This window comes from Eleginops maclovinus, chromosome 1 (genome assembly GCF_036324505.1).
Source record: "Eleginops maclovinus isolate JMC-PN-2008 ecotype Puerto Natales chromosome 1, JC_Emac_rtc_rv5, whole genome shotgun sequence".
NCBI classification, from domain to species: Eukaryota; Metazoa; Chordata; class Actinopteri; order Perciformes; family Eleginopidae; genus Eleginops; species Eleginops maclovinus.
In genome coordinates, this window is record NC_086349.1 from 23,237,389 (window position 1) to 23,260,650 (window position 23,262).

The 23,262-nt window shown below is 41.9% G+C and overlaps 1 protein-coding gene and 1 long non-coding RNA gene across 2 annotated transcripts; one reads left to right on the forward strand and one right to left on the reverse strand.

Moving 5' to 3' along the window:
* Nucleotides 1-691: 691 nt before the first annotated feature.
* agap2 (ArfGAP with GTPase domain, ankyrin repeat and PH domain 2) lies at nucleotides 692-20,716 on the reverse strand. The gene is given in 21 exon segments (XM_063874483.1): nucleotides 692-1,936; nucleotides 3,015-3,288; nucleotides 3,851-4,073; nucleotides 4,800-4,890; nucleotides 5,867-6,018; nucleotides 6,269-6,328; nucleotides 6,724-6,858; nucleotides 6,972-7,097; nucleotides 7,702-7,720; nucleotides 7,722-7,883; nucleotides 8,473-8,577; nucleotides 9,595-9,669; nucleotides 9,822-9,977; nucleotides 11,995-12,113; nucleotides 12,225-12,359; nucleotides 12,627-12,762; nucleotides 12,848-12,933; nucleotides 13,429-13,516; nucleotides 14,122-14,180; nucleotides 18,579-19,716; nucleotides 19,829-20,716. Coding segments are annotated over 21 exon segments (3,606 nt in total). The 5' UTR covers nucleotides 19,889-20,716; the 3' UTR covers nucleotides 692-1,729.
* LOC134858672 (uncharacterized) lies at nucleotides 3,854-7,309 on the forward strand. The gene is made up of 3 exons (XR_010164992.1): nucleotides 3,854-5,704; nucleotides 5,889-6,050; nucleotides 6,997-7,309. It is a non-coding gene; the product is annotated as an uncharacterized LOC134858672 (long non-coding RNA).
* Nucleotides 20,717-23,262: the final 2,546 nt, after the last annotated feature.

Consider the following 23,262-nt stretch of genomic DNA (forward strand, 5'->3'; position numbering starts at 1 on the left):
TGCATATATTTTTATTCACTAAAAGCTGATTATATTTTGTATTGTGAGTCTCAAACTCAATATTCAAAATAATGACAATTATCAAATAAATATAATTAAGTTAAACTTACAGCTTATACCTCTAAGTGTTAGTGGAGCAGAACCATAAAATAGTAGAACATGGAAATACTAAAGTAAAGCAGAAGTAACTCAAAGATTTATTTAGTATAGCACTTGAGTAAATCCATTGTTATTGTCTTCCGATTTCAAAAATCATGCCGTACTGTGTTTCTAATCCAACCAGTGGATTACCAACATTTTTTAAACTACAGAAGAAAACTTAAGAGAATGTAAATTATGATTCTGATTATCAAAAACCAACAAAATCACTATTTTCTTCACAATACTGTATTAGGGTATAAGTTTGTCAATACTAGATACTGATCATTAAAACTGTCATAGTTCATCAAAGGAAGAGGTTGTTTTATTTTCTTTATATACAGTTTGGTTTGTTTAGTCCTCTGGTTCCCAATTAAAGGTTCAGGCCCCTAAAAATGGTCACAAAATGTGAGATCATTAATGGGGAAAGGGAAGAAAGTAGTTATACATTCAACCACTGCTAGGAAGGCTACAAACACACTATAATGATGAGTGTGTTGTTATGCAGCAGAGGGGCACACAAAGACAAAATAATACACCAAAACTATCCTGATAATGCTAATTAAAAAAAGTTTATTTTATCCCAGTAACCATTTCTCTAGCTCATGAGAGACTCACACGACCCTCAGGAAGTGATGACACCTGCAACTCTTCATACTTCACTGTAAACTCATGGTATCGACCTATACAACAGTACCATGAACGAGAACAATGTCTCTATGTCGCTTGGCCATCCCAAAGGAAATACCCACATGTTCACATTATGAAAAAGCATTTTGTTTACTGGATTATGCTTTTATGACGCGTAGGATAGTAAGAAATCATAACATAGACAATGATAAAACAAACTTGACATATTTTCAAAACTACCAGTAGAAATCATTTACAAAATTGAGTCTTTGATTTTTCAGTTGTGTCTTGGTTACAGAGAGAACATTAAGTATGTAGTATAGATACATTTACAGTATAATAAAACGCCATATCTTTGACCTGTGAGAGTAACACTGACATATTTCTTATTCCAAACCATTCATTTTTCTAGTCTAAGCAGAAGTATTTCAGCTGATTCGTCACTGAAAAACTGTTTATATTGGCCAAACCGGCTTTTAAACTGCTGCAACAGGCACACATATCTAACAACATGACAAACTGTATTTGTAAAGCCAAAGAAAATAAGAGCTGTTTTGGTCCACTCACAACTAATTGGGATAAAAGCAGCACCCTCGACGCATTGACCGCACAGTCATCCGACACTTCTCAAACTTGTTGCTTTTCATCGTTGGATTATTGCACTTCTTCTGGAGGAAGTGAAACAAGCAGTTCTCCTGCTCTACAGTTACAGCTACAAAGTTTCTACTTGAGTCATTGTGAAATGAGGTCAACGACAACACAGTATCTCAGCAACATATGTCATCAACAAATTGAATGAATATTGCTTTTAAAGTTGTTTGATATGTTGTTCAGTCTTCAAAAACTACTTTTTGAATGCTTAGTACTACGGTGAAGTCCTGTCAAGTATCCATGTTTTTTTTTTCGAAAGGTTTTCTAAAACATTGAGCGTCCTGCAGTCGTGTCCAGCTCCTCCTCCGCGCTACGACACCCGTTTCCTGGAGCTGGTCCGGCCCAGGCTGGCGGTGCTGGAGCGGCGGGAGAGGACGGGTGTGGCAGTGGTGGGCGACGTATCGCTGGGGCAGCCGTGCTGGAGCAAAATATCGATGCAACCTTTGCTCCCGTTCTTATTGGCCATCTTCATCGCCGTCTGGCCCTGGTTATCTTTTGCCTTGACATCTATTCCGTACTGTGGGGAGCAAGAGATAATATTAACTCATTTACAAGTTCATTTATAGTTGAGATAAGATAAGATGGACCTTTATTGATCCCCGTATGGAAATGTTTCCCTTTAACATAATTTGTGTATCCACTCTAGATTAGTTAAGGTTAGTCCTTGTCCTTTCATGAATGTCATCCCATTAGTGTTTCTGTTATTCTTCTGACAGACAAACAAACCGATAAGATAGGCTCTTTACGGTAACACAAAGCAGGACGAAGATCACATTGAGATGTCCTGATGAACTGGTTTGAGGGGAGAAACCTCCTTTAGGCACAATCCGCCTTCTGTGCTGTGTGAACTTGCCTTTCTAACTTCAAGTAACGAGAACATTTGAGGAACTCGTGAATTTGTTTCGATTGGGTGATACCACAGGGTTAATTTACTGTGAACATCATGGGAGACAGACGTGCACAGAAGAACAGAACCTCTGTGTTGTTCCTTTTTTGTTTCCGTCATCGGTCTAAGGCTTATCTACACATCTGAGTTTAGTCCCTGCGGTTTCAAATGTGTATTTAGTGTCTCTACAGTGACATGTCTCCATGCTTTAATGTTCAAAAAGCTCTTAACTGTTCTCATCCTGCCTGTGCTGCAGCACCTCTTTCCACCCTCTGTCTGAAACCAGAGCCCAGTCTGCTCTGATTGGTTAGCTGGCCGGCTCTGTTGTGATTTGTCAATCACTTAGAGATGTCCCGCCCCTTAGTTTATCACAGACAATGTGTTGGAGAGCTAGCCAATAGAAGCACTAGTGTTACATAGTGATGTCACTATGTAACAGAAGTAAACAAAGGAGTCCAACCGAGGCGTTTCAGACGGGGGAGGGGGATTTTAGCCTTTGCAGACCCTTTACATGCACAAAAACCTATATTACACACTACAGGAAAGGGAAAACCCCCAAAAAGCACAATAGGGCCTCTTTAATTCTTGCTCGAGCGGCTCACAGTCATTCCCTGTATTTCCCCCTTTCTTACTCTTAAACTTCACTATCCTTCAAGGCAAAAATCCCAGAAAATATTTTTTTAAATGTGAACAGGAAGTTGGAACCCACCCAGATGAGCAGCTGGGTCATGACCACGTCTCCCAGCTGGCAGGCAGCGTGCAGGGCGGAGTGAGGTGCTGAGTCGGTCAGCTGAGCGTTGATCTGTTCCTTGGTGCTATGGGCGAGGAGAATCAGCAGCCGGGGCAGATCTCTCTCTGTCACCGCAGAGAGGAGCCACATCGGCATGCCGTCGCCAGGATGCTGGGGCCCCAGAGCCGGCTGCAGAGGAGGTACAAACAACCGTTGTTCGTACTTTGCACGAATCCACGACTCTCTTTCCTCCCTGGGAAAACAGACACACACAGGAGATCCAGTCAGGAGTGAATAACCACAGTGAACATGGTTCAGCACAGAGCTGTCTCACAAAGCAAAATACAGATTCACATGTCATTTGGATTAAAAGCGACGTATCTTAAGTAGATAATTGAAAAGATCACCAGATCAGCTACTATAGATAATAACGAAATGGCTTGTAAGCAAATAACATTCTATTAAGCATTGAAAAAGGGCAAAAAACTAAATGTGAATAAGTGCTGATATAAAACTAAATATCTATATAAATCATTTATGTTATTTTTAAATCATGAATTTAAATATTTATTTTTGTAATGAATACTCTTCACTTCTGAGCACACTAATTCCATTGATGTAGGCCAAGAAATGCATCTATATTCCAATAATATAATATAAATACATCTGAAAAAGGAGGCAATTTGGCAAATTGAGTACTTCTGGTACTTTAAGTATATATATTGTTTTGATTTGAAGCCTGCTGCTGTCTGAAAAAGCATTAATTCATCTAAAATTCTGTGTTTGTTTTTAAAATAAGCCTTGGTGTTTCTCACCGTGTTGCAGTGGGCGTGGGTTTGATCCGGCCCTGGGTGCAGCTCTCCCAGATGTGGTTGGCCATGTGGTTCCCGATGGCAGCCAGGACCTGCGTGAGCTCTCCGGGCCAGTCGTCCAGGTCCAGGGAGCGGACGCGGGACAGGTGAGTGCCGAGGTTACGATGGATCCCTGAGCACTCGATGCAGATCAGAGCGCCCAGGTTCAGACTGGCCCAGGTGGGATCTGCAGGACGGAAGAATAATAAGATAATGATCATTCACTGACACAGATGATTGACTTGCAGTGGTGGGCAGGACTTAAAATTGCAAGCTACAGCTACTTATTAGATCTGTGTTTCTATTCTACTTTTCTTTCATCTATTTCCAGCTACTTTATTCATCTACTGCACCACAAATCAGAAGCAAACAGTATAGTTTTTACTGCAATACCTTTAAATGTAAAGCTTTTTAGTTACTATTTATAATATGTACTTTCCAAATTAAGATGAATAATTCAAAAACAACAAACAAATAATATAAATGACACTTTATTGATCCTCAGGGGAAATAACCGGGAGAATATAAAATAATTACATCTATAAAATATGAATAAATGAATTTAAATAGGCTCCACTTTTGCCAACTGTAACATTAAAGGGATGAATACATTAATAATTATAACCGTGTTATAAAATATATATTATTCTGAAATGGGCCAGTCTGCATAATGAGTTCTTTTTGGTACATTTAGTATATTTTCTCTGTCTGTTGCAATTGTACTTTTGCTCTGACTCATCACAGTTTCTCTGCATACACTACTACTTTCACAAAGTGCTTCTGCCACCACAATGGAGTAAATGTAAACATGGTTAAATCACAACTGCGGGCTCTGGATGGGGAATACAAAAGCACATTTATCCTTCAGAGTAAATCTACAGCTGTAAATAAAACATTGACGTTTAAAACTCACTCGGTGATTCGCAGTCGACACACAGACCGTTTCCCTTGGCGTTGCGGATGGCCTGCAGCGCTACAGCTTCACTCTGGCTGCTCCTCCGAGCCTGCACAAACACAAACAAACAGATATTTAAATAATGTATTTCTTCACACAATCACTTCGATTACCAAAACAAAGTGTTTAAATCTATCTTGAGCTCTAATAGGGCTGTGTAATCAGAATCAATATCAGGTTAATGCCAAGAACTTGTACGCATATAAGGAATTCTTTTTGGCCTATAAGGTGCTTACAATAGACAATGAGAGGAGTTAAGTCAGAAGAAAAGGAGCAAAAATATATCTATTATAAAATGCAAACAAAAACAGAGAAATATTTCCACAATATATAAATATACAAACAACTACAGTACAGTAAAACATTTAACAAAGTACTTTCAAAATGACTTTGAATCCTGCAATCTGGGATCTGCAATTATCACAGTCCTTCATGGGCTTAGTTTTTCTGAAATCCTAAAATTGTCCCCCCAAGTAATTTGATACTAATTGGAGGTGCGTTTGGATATAAAATGATTCCCATCAGCTCTACAAAGCGAGCCACAGAACCTAGAACAGGCAGGAAGAAAGAAAGGAGCATGTAAATTGTGTAGACTGGCAGGAAATGCAATAGAAGATGCCGTTCTCCCTCCATCCACTAGATGCCTTCAGATTTACCTATTAGTCCAAGTCACCTGACTCACAAATACTCACCTGCTCCTCATTCTCTAATTATCCTGCAGTTGGACTCAACAGGGGAAAAGTTAAGATGTACTTAATCTGCTAATCACAGCCATTTCATTTGAGTCCATTTATTTTGCTTCAAATGGCAAAGGATTTAAATGCTATAATCTCCAAAAATGATCTTATCTGGGGCATCACTGTGTACGTTTTTATTAGATATCATTAACAGCGCTGGCAGAAACCAAACAGCTGTCATCTCACATTTCTCTAAGTTTCATTTGGTGTTAAAAACAAAACCAAATGCATGCTCATGTAGGAGCCCGTCACTCATTGAAGAAATTCTTCTTGGCGCTTAACGTGTACCTTGTTTCTGCCGCTCTCACAGGACTGCAGGCTGGCCAGGATCTGGCTCTCGATCGCAGACACCCACGAGTCTCGGTCCTCCAGACTCTGAGCCTCGAAGTGCCACGTCTGCCCCGTGAACGACACGATGATAAAGTCTGCGTTCTCTTCATCTGCGAGTTAATGGGAGGCAGAACACACATAAGTAAGATTTGCATGCGTGAAAGGATGAGTAATTTACAATGAATCCACAGTCAGCGAAGGGAGAACTTAAAATGCAAAACAAAAGCAGTTTGATGGAAGGTGAGAAAAGATAAACGTTGGGGTTATTACGAAGTCAAATGAACAAGCTGGGGATGTCAGACACACTGAAAGGGAAATGTTATTAATGTAAATCACAACACAAGCTCCGTCACGTGTTACCTGTCTTATTAATGTTTCTCAAGCTACCAAAGCTCTTTAATTTCCACATTTTGCGCTTGGCTGCAGAGCGAGAGATAAGCACAGGGAAAGGAAAAGAAGAAGAAGAGCAGAGAAAAGCAAGTACAAGTGTTAAGAAAATCAGAGAAAGACAAACACTAATCTGCTGTAAACCTTCACAACAGAGAAGGAGGACAGAGGCTTTAGAGAAAGGAAAACACTTTAGAATTATGTATATTCTGAATAAACCAACATGTTTTTCACTGGGCTTGTGATAAAAAGCCTTAAAACATACTTTAATGCTTCATTGATGCATTAATTTGTAAAACAAACCTCCCAAATCACTATAGATTGTGCACATTTGTATATTTATACATGAAAAAGACTAAAAGCAGGCACATCTTAAGCAGAAGCAGCTGTGTTATGGTTAAAGAACAGTTCCTTCTGTGTGGATTTACCTTCCGCCTGCCCGACGGCTGCGTCTCCTTTCTGATTCATGCTCTTCTTCCTCCGGTTCTTCTTCCTGTCGCTCATGGGCGATGACTGTCCCGGGTTATTACCAGCGAAAGGACCGGCTGCTCCTTCAAGGGCGTCTGACATTTCGTGCAAAATGAATTCATCATATATGTGTAACAGCATTAAATGCAGACATAGTAGAGCCAAAGTATTTATTGACATGAGTGATATTGTTATCTGTGAAACGTACCAACACTTTGTGCTTTGGTGGATAGAGAGGAGGGGCAGCGCTGAAGCCCTCGGTCTCCGCTTTGAGACGACAGACCCCCAGAGCGATCCTCCACCACAGACAGAGTGGACGGACACAGCTGAGGAACTGAGGGACAGAGACAAAGGGAATCATGCAGGAACAAACACTCATATGATTTACTTTGTTGTATATAGAAATACTTTACAAGAAATTGGTGCATTAACATTTTCACTTGAATACAATGAATATTTATGAAACAGTCTGAATTTAATGCTTCTGGTGCCTATATATGACCTATGTAAGCAAGGTTGGTCAGTGAGTTGTACATAAACCAGGTTAAGGGAAATAATAGATTTTTATATCAATGAATAACATTTTTATTGTATATTTTCTGTACTCAAAAATTAAAAATAGTGCTTAACAAAAGTTTAGTCTTTCTTAAACTCTATTAAATACTAATCTTTGTGCTAGCCAGATCAAAATCGTTACGACTGTCTATCATAATCTTATTCTGAAAAGTAAATAGTAGTAAAAGATGTTAAATAAATGTAGTAGGATAAAAGAATAGTGCTACACACATATTTTTCAATGAAGGCCTTTTTGGTTTTGGTTCATTCATCAGGGGACTTCTTTAATAAAAAAACTGCCAGAATTATCTTGAAAATGAAAACCCCAGACCCTCAGCTCTCAGTGACAAAGCTCTGTATACGCAGGTCCACAAACTAAATACCTGTACTGGTGGTATCGGCCTGCTGTCGGCTCCTTGCTCAGCCCGTTGACTCCTGGTGCAGAGGCGGGCGGGACTGGGGACGGCCCCGCAGGAGCCACGGCTCTCGGAGGACGTTTCCCGGGAACTTTAACCGTCACCCGCAGGAGGTCGATTTCCTTTCCGTGGACGTTCTGCGTGTAGTCCTGAAAAAGAAGAATATATATAACAAATATGAGACACTCCAGAAATAGCAATGAATGAGAATGCATTTTAAAAGAAGAAGTACGTCTTTCTCTTATCAATTACAAGTTTAATTCAGAAGTGAGGAGCCTGAGGAAGCAGAACTATGCTGTTACAAAAAACCCTGCATTGTTACTGAAAAAACTAAATGGACTCGAGAAATGCACGTTGAGGTAGTTTTTTTTTAATGCATTACTTCTAGTTTTGCAGCTGGTGAGGTGGAGCTCATTTTAATTAATTAATTGTGTATTGCCTTTTTCTGAATCTGCAAAATAACTTAGGTGGAGTGAAAGTGCGTGCCTTAATTGTAGCGGGGTAGAAATATAAAGTAGAATAAATAATAAAATGGAAATATTCAAGTGAAGCACAAGTACCTCAATATTAATGGGCATACAGAAAAAGAAATCAATAGTAAGTAAAAGTTTCAAAGCAGTTCCAGCAGTCTCTTTGAAGTAGAAACTGCAGTTGAATCTAAAAAGCTGCAGATTTAATCCCCCCCTCAGAGAAAATCCTTCACAGTGCATTTCACTGCGGCATCGATCCGCCTCTTACACTGGAGTTGGAGTGGTAGGACAGCGTGCCATTGTTGGACAGCGTGACGTATTTCTTCTTCCACTCCTTATTCAGAGAGCTGCCGCTTCTCTTCCACAGGATGCTCTGTCGAAAACAACAAGCGAGGTCACACTCCACACCGACAACAAACCAGATCTGGATCTGCCTATATTTAGAGTCGACATGAAAGGGACAATCTCCTCAAAGAGTAAATCTGTTCGACAACAATAGCTGACAGCACTTGCACGGTATAAATAGTACACCCTTGAGAAAGGTTGTTTGGATGCTTGTAGAAGATGTACAGAGCGCTTTCTTCTCCATGCAAAATAACCAAAAACATGCACCATTTTTAGTTAAATGTATGATTTTTGTCTCTGCGTAACCACTCCTGGTGTTTAGACGTATACAGAGAGCAGGTTACAGTCCAGCCTTTCTCTCCTAATGATGACATGCAGATATGGTCGATGATTTATCCACAAGCTGTCAATATCCTCATCAGTTGCCATTAGTAACAATAATAGCTTGCAATGCAGTGCTGTAAAAACAGTCTCGTTATTTATACAACCAAGGACAAAAGCCTGAGGAGGCTGCAGGAATAAACGACTTTGGTTTGTGCTCTGCGAAAATCATTTGAATATTTATTTTGGGCCCTCAAATAAAAAAAAAGGGAACACTTTTAATTTATTGAGGCCCTAGATTATACATAAATCCTCGGCACAAATTAGTATCCTGTGTGCACAAAAGCATCAACACATTTGGGTTTTTTCCCATTGTTTTCCCATGGATGTGTCCTTCTTTTAGTGTGCTTACCTCTATATTTAATATGCGAGTCTACTCCTCTTCTCTTCTTTTTTTTTTGGCCTATTATCTGAGTGGTAACCTTTGCTCTTCTAATATAAATTTCCCCGATGTGGGACTTATAAAGTATGTCTGATTCTGATCTTAAATTATTAAATTAAACTGAGGAAAATAATAACAGTATATATTTGCGCAGACATAAGGCCTGGATAGATATTTTTGTTGCATCGCTCCATAAAAAAGATAAAATAAATAGCTATAACCCACTTTTTAACTTTTTACTTATGTATATATTTTTATTTATTAACAGTTGGTTTTTTGTACCTGTTTGATGGGGACGCCTCTCGTGCTGCTCTGATCTCCTTTACCATCACCGGACTTCTTATCTGAGTCCCGGTTCTGGAATAAAAATGTAAAGAAAAGGCAGGGAGGAGTTTAAAAACAGCAGAATATTACAGCAGAGAGGGTGAGATGGAATGAGATGAGATGATGGTGAGCGACGACGGGGGAATAAGAGGTGTGAGACACTCTGCATTTGGGCGACAACTGACCTTGAAGAGGGAGGGCCGGCGGGGGATGCTCTTCAGTGAGCGTGAGTTGACACTTCCTCCTCCCCCCTCTCCCTGAACCACCCGCAGATCTCTGTGACCGATCACGGGGGTGGAGGGGAGGGAGTGGGTGTAGCCACTACTTGAGCCATTACTGGCCTGAGAGGAGGAGCAGGGGTGTGGAGGACGGCGGAGGTCAGGAGGTCATGAGGCGAGATGGAGGGAGTGAGAATGGGATGAAAGATGAAACACAGGTGAAGTAAATGTACAAAAAAAAAATGGGAGCTGAACCACAGTATGATTTATGTTTTCAGCTGCAGATCAATGAGAGCGAGGTGAGTGTGATATCGATGCAGCTGAGATGGATGTACAGGAAGTGATGGACGGTCTTTGAGATCTCGGAGAAAATTAGATCACAGTGTGAGTGATGGTTTTCACTTTTAGATTTAATGCTTACACTGGTCAGAGAGAGAGCCACACATTATCACTTTGAGTCTGGACATCAAACCTCAGTCATGATTCTAAAAAGAATACACATCTTCCTACGTAACACCCTTATTGAAGAGGTGATTTGTCTAAAATTAGCAGAAAGATATGACTCTTTGGCAGTGTTGTAAAGTCCAAAGTAGTTTACTTAAGTGCATTTTAGAGGTGCATGTACTTTACTTACGTATTTCCACGTTATGCCACTTTATACTTCTGCTCCACAACAAATAGTGTACTTTTTACTCGCTACATTTATCAGGAAATAGCTACTTTTGTAGGTGCATATTAATAATACAAAAAGGAAATCATCTAATACTTTATAACGTACTTCTTATGGATGGAAATACCTGGCAGTTTAAAAAGTGATAAACTGTATGATGTGATCTCTTCCTTTACCAGCTGCAAAATTCAAATGATAGACACATGAACACATCACTGATTATAGACCAGTGATATAAATGATACTGTTCAGAGAACGGCCACTTTGGAGACTGAGTACTTTCAGATTTAAGTATATTTTGATGTAAATACTTTTGCACTTAACTTAAGTAACATTCTGAATGCAGGACGTTTATTTCATCACTGCGGTATTAGAGCAGAGTACTTCTTCCACAACTGCTCTTTTGGCATCGGGACAATATTAAAATTGCTCCTGAAGATTTACTTCAAAGGTGCTCAGCCAAAAGAAGAAAGCACTTTAACTTTGTAAGAAAACACCAGCATGGCAACAGCAGATCATTTTCATCTGTGTCCTATTTATATCAGGTATTATGTAATATCTGTCTAGACCGCAAAAAAACCACAGTGTTTACCCAAACAAAAGAGCACCAGCGAGTGTCACACCTGGATGTGTTGGTATTCAGCACTTTTATATCAATGCATTTTATTAAATATTTATTCTGTACTTCTGTCTGGGGATTAGAAATATTTCCGATCTGTGCAAAACAACGCTCATACATATTGATGATGAGCTTCATAGTTGAGTAAAAAAACCTATAAGGATATTTTAGATCACTTCCTTTATTTCCTCATTTTTTTGGTAAACATCTTGAACTTATTACAGTTCATATCGAGAAGTATTCTGATGTTTACTTGAGAAAAAAGCAATAGAACTATGTGCAAAAACAAGTGAATGTCCTGCATTCAAAGTAAAAGTATAAATATATCAACACCAAGATAATTGAAAGTGTTTTTAGCGGATAAATTACAATTATCGATGCATTTAAGTGTTCAACACTCCAATGTTGACGCTGGTAAAGGTGGAACTAATTAGAACTTCCTTATATAATTATGATCAAATGTGATTGCTAATTAATTCATATATATTTTGTATAAACAATCTGAATGTGGAACGTAAGCAGAGCTTTAAGAAATATGTCGGGGATAAAAAAACAATAATTGCCTCCAAAATATCATTGATAGAAGTAAATAAAGTGAATACTCAAATAAAGTATTAGCACCTTTTAAAATGAAGTATGGTACACTATATGTACATCTGTTAGCATTTAATACTAATTAGCGTTGGTATAACTTTAATTAGTTTTGTGTTTGTGTTGGCTTATTATGTTTTGTATTTTTTTATATCCAGCAGTGTCTTAAAATCCCACATGTGAAAGGATCCAAATGTTTGTCATGATGATAAATAAATGACGCACAACCTGCAGCTGTTAGGACGAATGCATGAATGTACCTGGCTGGGGAACGACGCAGACCCCGGTGTGGATCCTCCAGAGTGGCTGGGAGAGTTGGGCAGAGACTTGCAGGCCTGCAGCGCCGCCTGCTTCTTCTGAGCTACTATCTTCTGTGCAGCTGGAAGACAAACAGCAGACGTTAACACAGTGTGTCATTAACTGTTTTTTCCTCGTGCTGAATCCCACCCTCTGACTCTGCGTTTTGCATGAGAGATTTCAGCCAGCTCACCCTCGGAAAACACTCGATCAACGTTGAACCCGTAGGTGGCGCAGGTCTCGTAAAACAGCGAGTGACGCACATCGATACAGAGCTGTCTGGCTCTCTGGTTCTCAATCACACGGGGGTTGGTGCTACTGATTTTATCTGGAGGAAAACAAGATCCAAGAACGTAAAAGTGTTAATCACTATAAATAATGATGACATAATTAGGGTGCAAGCTCCCATCACAGACAGCCCACACTACTGCCGACTGTACAATTTGACAACTGGAGTATATATATATATATATATAGAAAGTAAGTATTCTGTAGTAAGTAACATTTAGCGATACTTAGTCATAGTTTTGGGAAACCAACTAATTGTTTTGTCCTTTTTTTCACCAAGTTTCTGCTGATTCTTTATGTTGCTGACCTTGTGTGCCGACCACTATCACAGGGACGTCTGTGCGGTGAGTGCTCAGCTGGCTGTACAGCTGGTAGAGCTCCTGGAAGCTGCTCTCATTCTCCAGACTGAAGACCAGGATCACTGCGTCCACCCAGCTGCTGAACTGAGGGAGGAAGAACAGGGGGAAGAGGATGATAAAGCCTGCAGGTATCACACTGAATCTATTTATATCTGCCTCTGTCACACACCTGTGCATCAGGAGGTCCAGCTTCTTCTCGGATCAGCAATAAATGACTCTGTCCGTCCACCAGTACTTCCTTCTTGTACCTGCCACCTGACAAGAGCATGACGGACATGTTATTCAGCAGTGTGACAAACAGAGGATGACAGGGACATGCAAACCTATCATTAAATATGACCTCATTTATGACTAGTACTGAGCTCTATTGAAAACTATTTAAAGGACCAGTAGATGAAGAAGTGCTCAGGTGCTTTACATTAGTTAGTAAAATAAATGGTGTCATAATTAATAAGAGACAAATGTTCTAATAGCATATCCACTGGTAAATGAACTAGTCTGTTTAGCTGTAGCCTACTTGTATATTTTCATATGTCTTGTGTGTAAAAAAGCCTCCTACAACTTCATTGGTAAGTTAATTGGATAGGAGGACAAATGTATTTCCCCCATCATTCAATGTTTTGAAGTATAAAGTACCATGAGGAAAAGTAACTCAAATTTCCACTACAATTCTTAACTTCCAAATGAATGAGTCACTTGCCACCACTGTGAAGGACACACATCATAGAAGACGTGTATAATATTTCTTACCCTCAGTCTTCTCCAGGGCAACATAACTGCCTGTGATGTATTTGTTCACCAGCGCTGACTTGCCGCTTTTCAGACTTCCCAGAATGCCCTGAGAGAAGAGGAGAGGAAATACAACACCATGAAGTTCATTCACGGTCAGCGTGCCGCTCGATCACAGTGTGCTGCGTATAATATTACAGCCAGACCTCCAACCAATACGTTTCAGGTTAGGACCGGCAGAAGATCTATATGTTTAGCTTTACATTGCTTTAATGCTTTATTTATCCTTATGTGGACATGTAGTCGGTGGGGGAGGAAGTATTAAATGAGCAATATCACTTTATAGTTATACTTTTTAACAAGTAAATAGACTACATTTAAAATATAGTGAAATAAAATCTAATGTCACTGTGCACTCATTGCAACATTTGTGTATAAAGTATGTACAATTGTCTTTAAATTGACACAATTAAACTCATTTGATGTGTCTGCAGAAGTGATTTACTTTATGTTAAATAATCATAAATATTATCAAAGTATAGTCCGTCTAAATGTACAATTTGAGCATCAAGGACCGAGTACAACTGATAGTCACATAGCATTTGAGAACTCCTTCATATCTCAGTGTGTACTTGTCTGATAACATGGCACAACTCTTAATACATGTAATAATTGATTCTGTTTTGATGCAGATACAGTAAATATTTTCCTCACCAGTCTGAGCTCGGGGATGGATCTGCTCAGGCTCCACTCCTGGCTGTTGGCAATATTTACTACAGAGAGAGAGAGACGCAGAGACACAGATTCATCATTTTGATCATGTATAGTAAAAATGGGCCGCCATCATAACGGCCTGTAGGAGCGCGATAAATCACACAGCTGCTGCGTGACCGGTCGCCATAAACACACGTGCAGCCTCACAGGTCGCCTTAATGAATTTAACCTTTCAGTCGTGACGGGGATCCTACCAGTTGCAGCCACTTGTCGTTATCCACTTTGCTCCCTGTGTGCTTAATGCATGGAGATTAATCCTGTACTGGATATTCAGCTGCCATTCAAAGAGCTTGTGTGTGGATTTGTAAAGCATCTCCCCTCTCAACTAAAATGACTCAGAGGTGAAACTAATGATTACTTCATCCATTGATTAACCTTTGACTTAAAATGTCATAAATGCCCATCACCAATTCCTCCAGCGATCAAGGTGACGTCCACAAATGTATGACGGATAGATTCAATTGACAATTATATAATACAAACATCTCATATTAGATAAGCTGGAACAACAGGATGTTTGCCAATGTTGAGAGAAAAAAATTGACTAAAATATTTGCATATTGGCATTTCAAATAGTTTCAAAAATAGGGTAGGCAGTTTTATGGCAAAGGAAAAAAAAACAAACACCAGAAATTGAAAATAAACACTTTGCACCAAACTCTTAGCAACATGTTTTACCTTTTTATGCTTTTTATGCAGGAATGTGTTGCCAATGCTGGAATAATGGATTTTGTGTGAGGTGGATGTAGTCAGAGGCTGCAGCTAAGAAATATAACGGATGAAGACATATTTAGGCAACCAAAATGCCACCTTTCATCAACTGAAAACATCTTGGAAAGTGTTACATTTGTAAGATGAAAACATGGAAAGCAGACTGAAAAAACTGAAACGCTGACTTTAATTAAATGTCAAAAGAATTCATTACAACTGCATTAGGTTAGTTGGAAGCAATACTATTTAAGTAACCTATTTAAACTTAATATTATTGCTTTCAATTGACCTCATACATTTATGTGTAATTTGTTGAAATAAAACACTCGATTAAAGTCAACGTTTCATCTTTTTCAGTGCACACAGACCGGACAACACAAAGGTAGCGAGCTGTCAATCACAACAATAGCCCAGCTGAGAGCATGACCTTAGAAAGCCCCCTAATGTCCCTCAAAGCAACCATGCCCAGAATCATATGTAACTTGAAACTGTTCTATAATTTAGACGAGTGAGTAATATCCACCCCCATATATTTGTCAAGAAGCTATACAGACAAAAACGCTGTAGGGTTTAACATGTTTTTTTTCTGCTGTGAAAATGGGTACTTAAACATGGGGGTTTTATGGCTTCTTTTGGAGCTAAGTGATCACTCCATGAACTGCAGCTTTTGGCACATGCATACGTACTGCTGGACCCTGCAGGTTGCAGCTTAGCACTCACACATGCACATCCTATAGTTCAGTAGTCCAAGGGGTTTGGGTTGCACACAGCTGTGCCAACGCGCCCTTTGGTCAAAGAGAGGTGGCATGCCCCCAATGTGATGTGACGCTCACACCCTGACACCCAGATGCAGCGCGAGGGGGACGAGATTAAATGGAGACAGCCTGAGGAGGCACTAAAACTGATTCATAGACAGAAAAAAACATACACTCTGCTGCCGGTTTATACGGTAGATTTAGTTTAATTGAAATAGTCTGATACCATACAGTTAATCCCCCTTTCAAGGTTAAAATATTCAGTTTCTGTTGAATCTATTTTAGAGATGTCGACTCAACTGTGTGATCAATTAGGAGGACGTAGGTTGTGTCGTGTTTAGCAGCATTGAATTGTACATGCTATATGTAGCATTCTCATATTGATATAAATAAGGTAGAAGAACCTATGAAAATAACACCATTAGACAGCAACACAACCTAGGAAGAGTTTCAACACTAACTGAACACACTGAGGGCAATTCTTAAAGAGTCTACAGCCACGCTAGAAAGTTTTTGATTGTGCTTTGAGCTAAATGCTTAAATCAGCAGGCCAACGTGCTCCAAAAAGACAAACCTAACACAACAAATAAAATAAAATATGGGGCACCATCTGAGAACCATGAATGCCTGTACAAAATACAATAACAACCCGCCAATTACATATTGAAAAGTTTCACTGGATACAAAAAATAATGTGGACCTGCTGATGGTGCTAGAGAAAATAGGGCATGGGTAGGTAGTAGTATTCATCCTCTGAGGATCATGTTAACATAAAAAAGAAAAGAAGACAAAAGTATAAAACAGAGAAAGACAACAGAGGACACCAGAAGGTTCTGGCAGACTGTACTGCGTTCCATGCTGGGTGTGACTGTGTGAAATGTCCTTCAAAGACAGATGATGATTAAACTCGAGCCTGCCTCTAAATCTACGAAGCGTCCAGGCCATCACCGCACAGATGCAGCCGGTGATGATGTGCTTCAGATGACGACTAAAAGGGGTTTACAGACAAGCCACGACTGCAGGCATCTCACTGGGAGAAAAGGGCAAGCCCTACAACACACACACACACACACACACACACACACACACACACACACACACACACACACACACACACACACACACACACACACACACACACACACACACACACACACACACACAGAGGTTGACTATCTTTCTCTGAGTCAAAGCTCTCTTTATGGCCTGCTGTTGTAACTCAGAGTGGTGGACAGCGTTATCCCCCTCCTGCTTCGACACACAGATTTATATGGAAAGCTAATTATCCACACTCGCTGCTGCAAACCAATCGTGTGTGATGCACTCTGCAACCCCTCCCATGATACATGTCGTCCGTAGCCTTGATCCAAAACCAGACTCATTTTCTAATTTACATTTTTTCGGGGGTAAATTGTTTTACAATCATCTCAGTGTGTGTCAAAGCACGGCCACACACACTTAAACGTCTCCTCCTCCACCCTTCTGTTTTATCAGCCTCTGTAGCAGCAGTAGAGGCAGCAGTCCTGCCGGTTGCCATGGCAACACTTCCTCCTGCCTTCAGTGAGTGTGTATGTATGTGTGTGAATGTGAATTTGTATGTGAGTGTGTGTGTGTGTCTGTGTGTGTGTGTGTGTGTGTGTGTGTATGTGTCTGAATGTGAATATGTATGTGTGTGTGTGTGTGTGTGTGTGTGTGTGTGTGTGTGTGTGTGTGTGTGTGTGTGTGTGTGTGTGTGTGTGTGTGTGTGTGTATATGTGTCTGTGTCTGTGTCTGTGTCTGTGTGTGTGTGTGTGTGTGTGTGTGTGTGTGTGTGTGTGTGTGTGTGTGTGTGTGTGTGTGTGTGTGTGTGTGTGTGTGTGTGTGTGTGTGTGTGTGTGCAGGCGGCAGGGCTAGTCTCACTACTTGCATGTGTAACAGTGTGAATGCACAATGAGTGAATGAATACATGAAACACACACACACACACACACACACACACACACACACACACACACACACACACACACACACACACACACACACACACACACACACACACACAGTGGCTGACACTTGGTCTTTCTCTGAGCAAACGTGTTTGTGAAAGGGATGCGTTGTTGTACGCTGCAGGGTAAAAAAAAAAAAGATGGCAACTAAACGATCCTGATCCTTCATATGCATGCATTTGACATGATGGTGGAATATAAATGTGATACCAGACAAAGACATGACTGAGAGGACGGGAGAGCATGTGGTGGGTGGAATATCAAAAACAGGATGAGAAATGTTCAGGCTGTGGATGAACACTTCCCCTTTTGACGTGGGCGAACAAATATGTCTTTCCCTCTCTACGAAAATAAAGCCGGGGCTAAAAATCAACTGGAGCGTTGCAATATATCCCTGATTACGCCACCAGCTCCTCTCCCCTTTGGCTTCATTATGAGATTTAAACCCATGCTGGGAACGCTGCTTAAGTGTGTGTGTGTGTGTGTGTGTGTGTGTGTGTGTGTGTGTGTGTGTGTGTGTGTGTGTGTGTGTGTGTGTGTGTGTGTGTGTGTGTGTGTGTGTGTGTGTGTGTGTGTGTGTGTGCAGAGATTACCCCTCTAGCGGTGTGAAATCTGCCCGCGCTCTGAGGGGAATTAGATTAAAACTGTCCAAGATGTATCTATTGTCAGTCCCTCACATCAAACAACGTCATCTGTCGTGTTTTGGCTTCGTGATAATGTTTCTCTTAAGCCTGTAAATGTATTCTGTGTGGGGGTTCTTTATCCGAACATTAACACCCCACCCCGACTCATTTTGAATGGATGCCTGTGCACAGATGAAGAGGCTACATGTTTGATGATTGTTTGGCAAAGAAACCGAAGACATGTCTGATAAAGATTTGTTGTGGATGAAGTCAATGTGAAGATCTAGAGGTGGAGAGATGGTGTTGTGTTTGCGACCGCCTACCTTCCTCCTCACTGGAGTCTCTCTGTATGTAGACAGGCGGCGCTGTGGAGGATGACCCCACCGCCCCCGAGCTGCTCTTTGTGAAAATCCCGCTGATGAACTTGAGCATCTTTCTGTCTTTAGCCGAGCCTCGCTGACCCTGCTGGGCCTGCTGGTTCTCCCTGGCTAACCCCAGATCTTCTGACAGGCTGTTCAGGTCGCTGTTGTCCAGTGTACGGCTTTTACCTTTGCGTCCTGGCTTGGTAGTCTGGTTCGGGGGCCCGGGTAAGGATGCAGATCCCGTCTTTAGCCTGTCCTTTCTGGGGATGTCTCTCATCACCGCAACCATGTTACCTCCGATCTCCAGAGGCATTCCCGCTTGAGCTTCGTCCATCCTCCATGCGTCTGGCCTGCTCGCCTCGGCCCACGAGGCCCTGCAAGGGCCCGGAGAGCGCGTGGGCATTCGGCAGTCCTTTCGGTCCAGGCTCTGCGCCGAGGTAGGGCTTCGCTCTCTTCCGTCCTTGGTGTCGCGACCCCGGGTGGCGACGCTGCTGTGGGACTTCAGCAGACTCACAGGACGCTGCCCCACCGGGCGGATGGGGAGGCTGGTCCTGGTCGGGGTGCGAGTCGGCTCCACCATCTCTGTAGGAGGCGTTGGGGTCAGTGAAGGTGACCTGCATTGCTTTGCCTCAGGGGTGGAAGGCGTCTTCTGGACTCGTGTTAGGTCAGTCTCGGCAGACTTTGTCTTCTGAAGCGTCGCTCTCTCCGCAGGTAAGGGGATGGAGAGGTTGCACGGGGGCTTTTCACTCCCTTTGCTCGGGACGTCCAGAGTTGGGGGAGGTTTATCCTTCAGGGGGCTGAGGGGCTTCCTATCTGCATCTTTCAGTTCATCCAATAACTTTCCATCTTTCACATCATCGACAGCTTTTTGTGGTTGTCCAGCTCCATTTTCAGCCTGTACTTCACCTTTAGCCTCCCCTCTGGCCCCGGCCTCTTCCCCTGCCCTTCCTCCAGGCCCGGCCTCCACCACCTCCTTCCCCTGGGTGCTGTTTTTGGCCTCCCCTCCATTCTCCTCAACAGCCTCTACCTTGACCAGGGTGAGGGAGATGAGGTAGGTGGTGCGTTGCTGCAGGGCGCCGCCTCCGCTCATGTGTTCAGGCTTCAGTGGACACACAGTAAATGAATGAAACCAGACAGAGCGACATGAACGACTGACAGTTTGCCAGCGTGTTGGGATGTGAGAGAATCTGACTGCAAGACAAAAAACTTACATGGAGGGAGATTAAGTTTCTCCTTTGAAGATACGACAGCAGAGCAGCTTTTGGTTTCATCCATCCCCCAAGTCCCAAAATTCTTTGTTTCGGATTTGAATTTCAGTCACGGATTTCTTCTCTGACTTTAAATTTCATTTCAGGAAAATCCACCATTCCTGACAACCTTCAGCACACTGTCAAGCTGCTCTATTGTTCCTAGAAAACACCCAATTAAAATCTATCCACTGCATATGTATGCAGCTACTCAAGCAAATGAATCTTCATTATGGTGACTCATTCCCTATTATAATAATTTTCATGACCTTATTTTCATGTGCAGAACCCCCCATCTTGTATGTTGCTCAGGCAATCCTCTTCTGGATTCAGTTCAGAATAACAACTTCCCCGCATCATACGCCACCAAAAAATATGATCAACAGCAGCTGCAAAAAAGGTAAAGTCTTTAAAAATGAATCAGTGTCACCCTAAAGCAGCATGGTACTCCAGAGCAATCCAGTCCAGATCTCTCACTGCGAGCCACACATGTGTGATGACAGCAGCATCCATTCAGCGGCAGGGAAGGACATTGACGAGGGCTGAAGGGGATCAGGAGGAGAAGCCAGCAGAAGCCCGGGTGGATATCTGGAGATGCAGGACCGAGTCAGGGCGCGTCCGGCCATCACCGGGCGCGTACCGGGGAGCCTGTGTCCTGTGCGCGGCATCAGGCGTGGAGCATGACAACACGGAGGAGCGGATAGAGACACCGACGCACAGGTTCAGCGAGTCAAATCACACACACCCGCACACATGCACAGCTCACACTCTGCGTTTCTCTCCCCTGATCTCAGATGTCCCTCCCTCTATATGCCCCTCCTTGTTCCAATAAGCAATCCATACAATGCAGAAGGACCCTGCTTCTCCCTCATTTATTTTCTCTCTGCTGCTTCTCTGAGAGTGTGCAGGCTCTTTATTGCTCATCCCTCCCATCCCCATGCCCACACCCATCATCCCCTCCCCTCCATCTTTCTCCCTGCCTGCGTGCCGGAGAGGAGGGGGAAGGCAGCGGGTGACGGCTGGTGGTAAAGCGGCAGTGCACAGACCTGCTAAATGAGGGGGGACCGCAGGAGGAAATATGGAGAGAAAAGCAGGCAGGGTTGGTCAGGAAGGACAAAAAAAGAAAGAAAGATGGATGAATGGTTTTGGAGGGAAAAAGACACAACAGGGTGTGTTTGCAAAGTGTCTGCTCCCTCTCTCATTTATACAGCTGCCAGAACAGTTTCATCAGGATTATCCATCTGTCTTCAGCTGTCTGCTTTTGTGTGTGTGTGTGTGTGTGTGTGTGTGTGTGTGTGTGTGTGTGTGTGTGTGTGTGTGTGTGTGTGTGTGTGTGTGTGTGTGTGTGTGTGTGTGTGTGTGTGTGTGTGTGTGTGTGTGTGTGTGTGTGGCTCTGTATGGCTCCTCCTCAGTAGGAGGCTTGGCTTGTTTGTTGCTAAGGTGTTACAATCTTCCTGGCTCTGGTGGCACAATCATCATCTCCTCCATGTACTTCCTCCTCCTCCTCCTCCTCCTCCTCTTCCTCCTCCTCTTCCTTTCTGTAACGCAATCGCTCCCAGCATCTCTGTATCAAAATGGTGTTTCTCTATGTGAGTGTTTCATTGAGTGTGTGTGTGTGTGTGTGTGTGTGTGTGTGTGTGTGTGTGTGTGTGTGTGTGTGTGTGTGTGTGTGTGTGTGTGTGTGTGTGTGTGTGTGTGTGTGTGTGTGTGTGTGTGTGTGGTACATGTGAGTGAAAGAGATTTCCTGTGAGTGTATTGATCTGTAGTCTATTGCCTACTACGGCATGTGTTCATTAGCAGAAGTGGGTAAGCTCTGGGCTCGCAGCATGAAGCAGAGCATATTGGACATCAATACTTGGACCACAGAATGCAAAACAATATTAAACACATATATTACCATTTCTGTGTGATTAAAAGATATCCATTTAATCCTAGGATATTTGTTGTTATGAAGTAGGAACAAATCTGTGTGTCCTTTTGATTTAGATGCAGTGACTCATTTACAAACTCTTTGTGCCTAGCTAGGATTGTTCATAATACAGTATATAACAAAAAATATAAAGCAAGTAGTGATTATTTTTCCATCAACCAATAATCTTCCAATATTATTTTCTCAATTCATAATTTTGTCGATTTCATATCAGAAAATATTCAGAAAAACTATTTACAAGAGACCAAGTTGATGTCATTAAATGTCACATTTTGTCTGACCATCATGAAAAACCCAAATATATTAAGTTTCTCTAAAACAAAACAAGAAAAAACAACAAACGCTCTCATTTTTAGAAGCTGGAACCATAAAACACAAGAGCTTTTCTCTCAAAAATGTACTTAAACAATGAACATTTTTTCAAAATGTTTCAAATAAATACATTCATATTCAATTCATTCTCAAGAAAGAGTTCAGAATTTATGAAGTAGGAAACACTGTTGCAATTATACTGCGTGCAACAACAGAAACACTGCAGCAAACATGATTACACTCATCCATCACTCATCACTGCCGGGTGTAATTTCATGTTAATCACAATCTGATTATAAAAAAAAATCCTTGATGTGAAAATCAGAGGATGCATTTCCCCACAGTGCGCCAGCCTCAGCCTCCCACCATCATCCCATAATACACGATCTGACTGTCCACCTGCTTGGCCCGCCCCCCCCCCCCTCCCCTCACAGTCAGTGAGAGGGCAATAACTACTCCCTCTGAATACAAAAGACCCCTGATAACACACTGCCTTTGGATCAAGGGGAAAACACACGACCTGAGAGAGGACCGCACCCTCCGCCACAGAAAAAGAGTCACGATTTACCACCTCATAAAGGTATAAATCCTAACAGGGGGGGGCATGACGTAATACATGTTTAAAAATCCAATTTAAACAGAAGCGTGAGGACTGGGTGAGTTAAAGTGCACGTCGGGCTGCTGCAGCTTGCAGTGCTGCACAGTGAATCTAATTATTGTGAAATAGACACCCACATATGTAACGCAGAAAATCAGGTTGTCTTCAGGCAGACACTTTTTAGAAACCCTCTCTCTGAATAGACTCACATGCATGCATATAGACAAAGCACACACACACACACACACACACACACACACACACACACACACACACACACACACACACACACACACACACACACACACACACACACACACACACACACACACACACACACACAGACAGACACCTATGAGCGTGTGCTGTCAGATGGACACTGGCCAAGGGCAGTGGTCATGCTGGGTGGTTTTTCATTTCTCCTTTACTGGGAGCTGTCCTTTCTATCTTTCCCCCCTCGCTCTGCTGCCATGCTGCAGTGAACACCACCAGTCAGATTCACATTTAAATGTCTTCATTTAACTCCATCTCAACCCTTTTCTCCCTCTCCATCTCCAT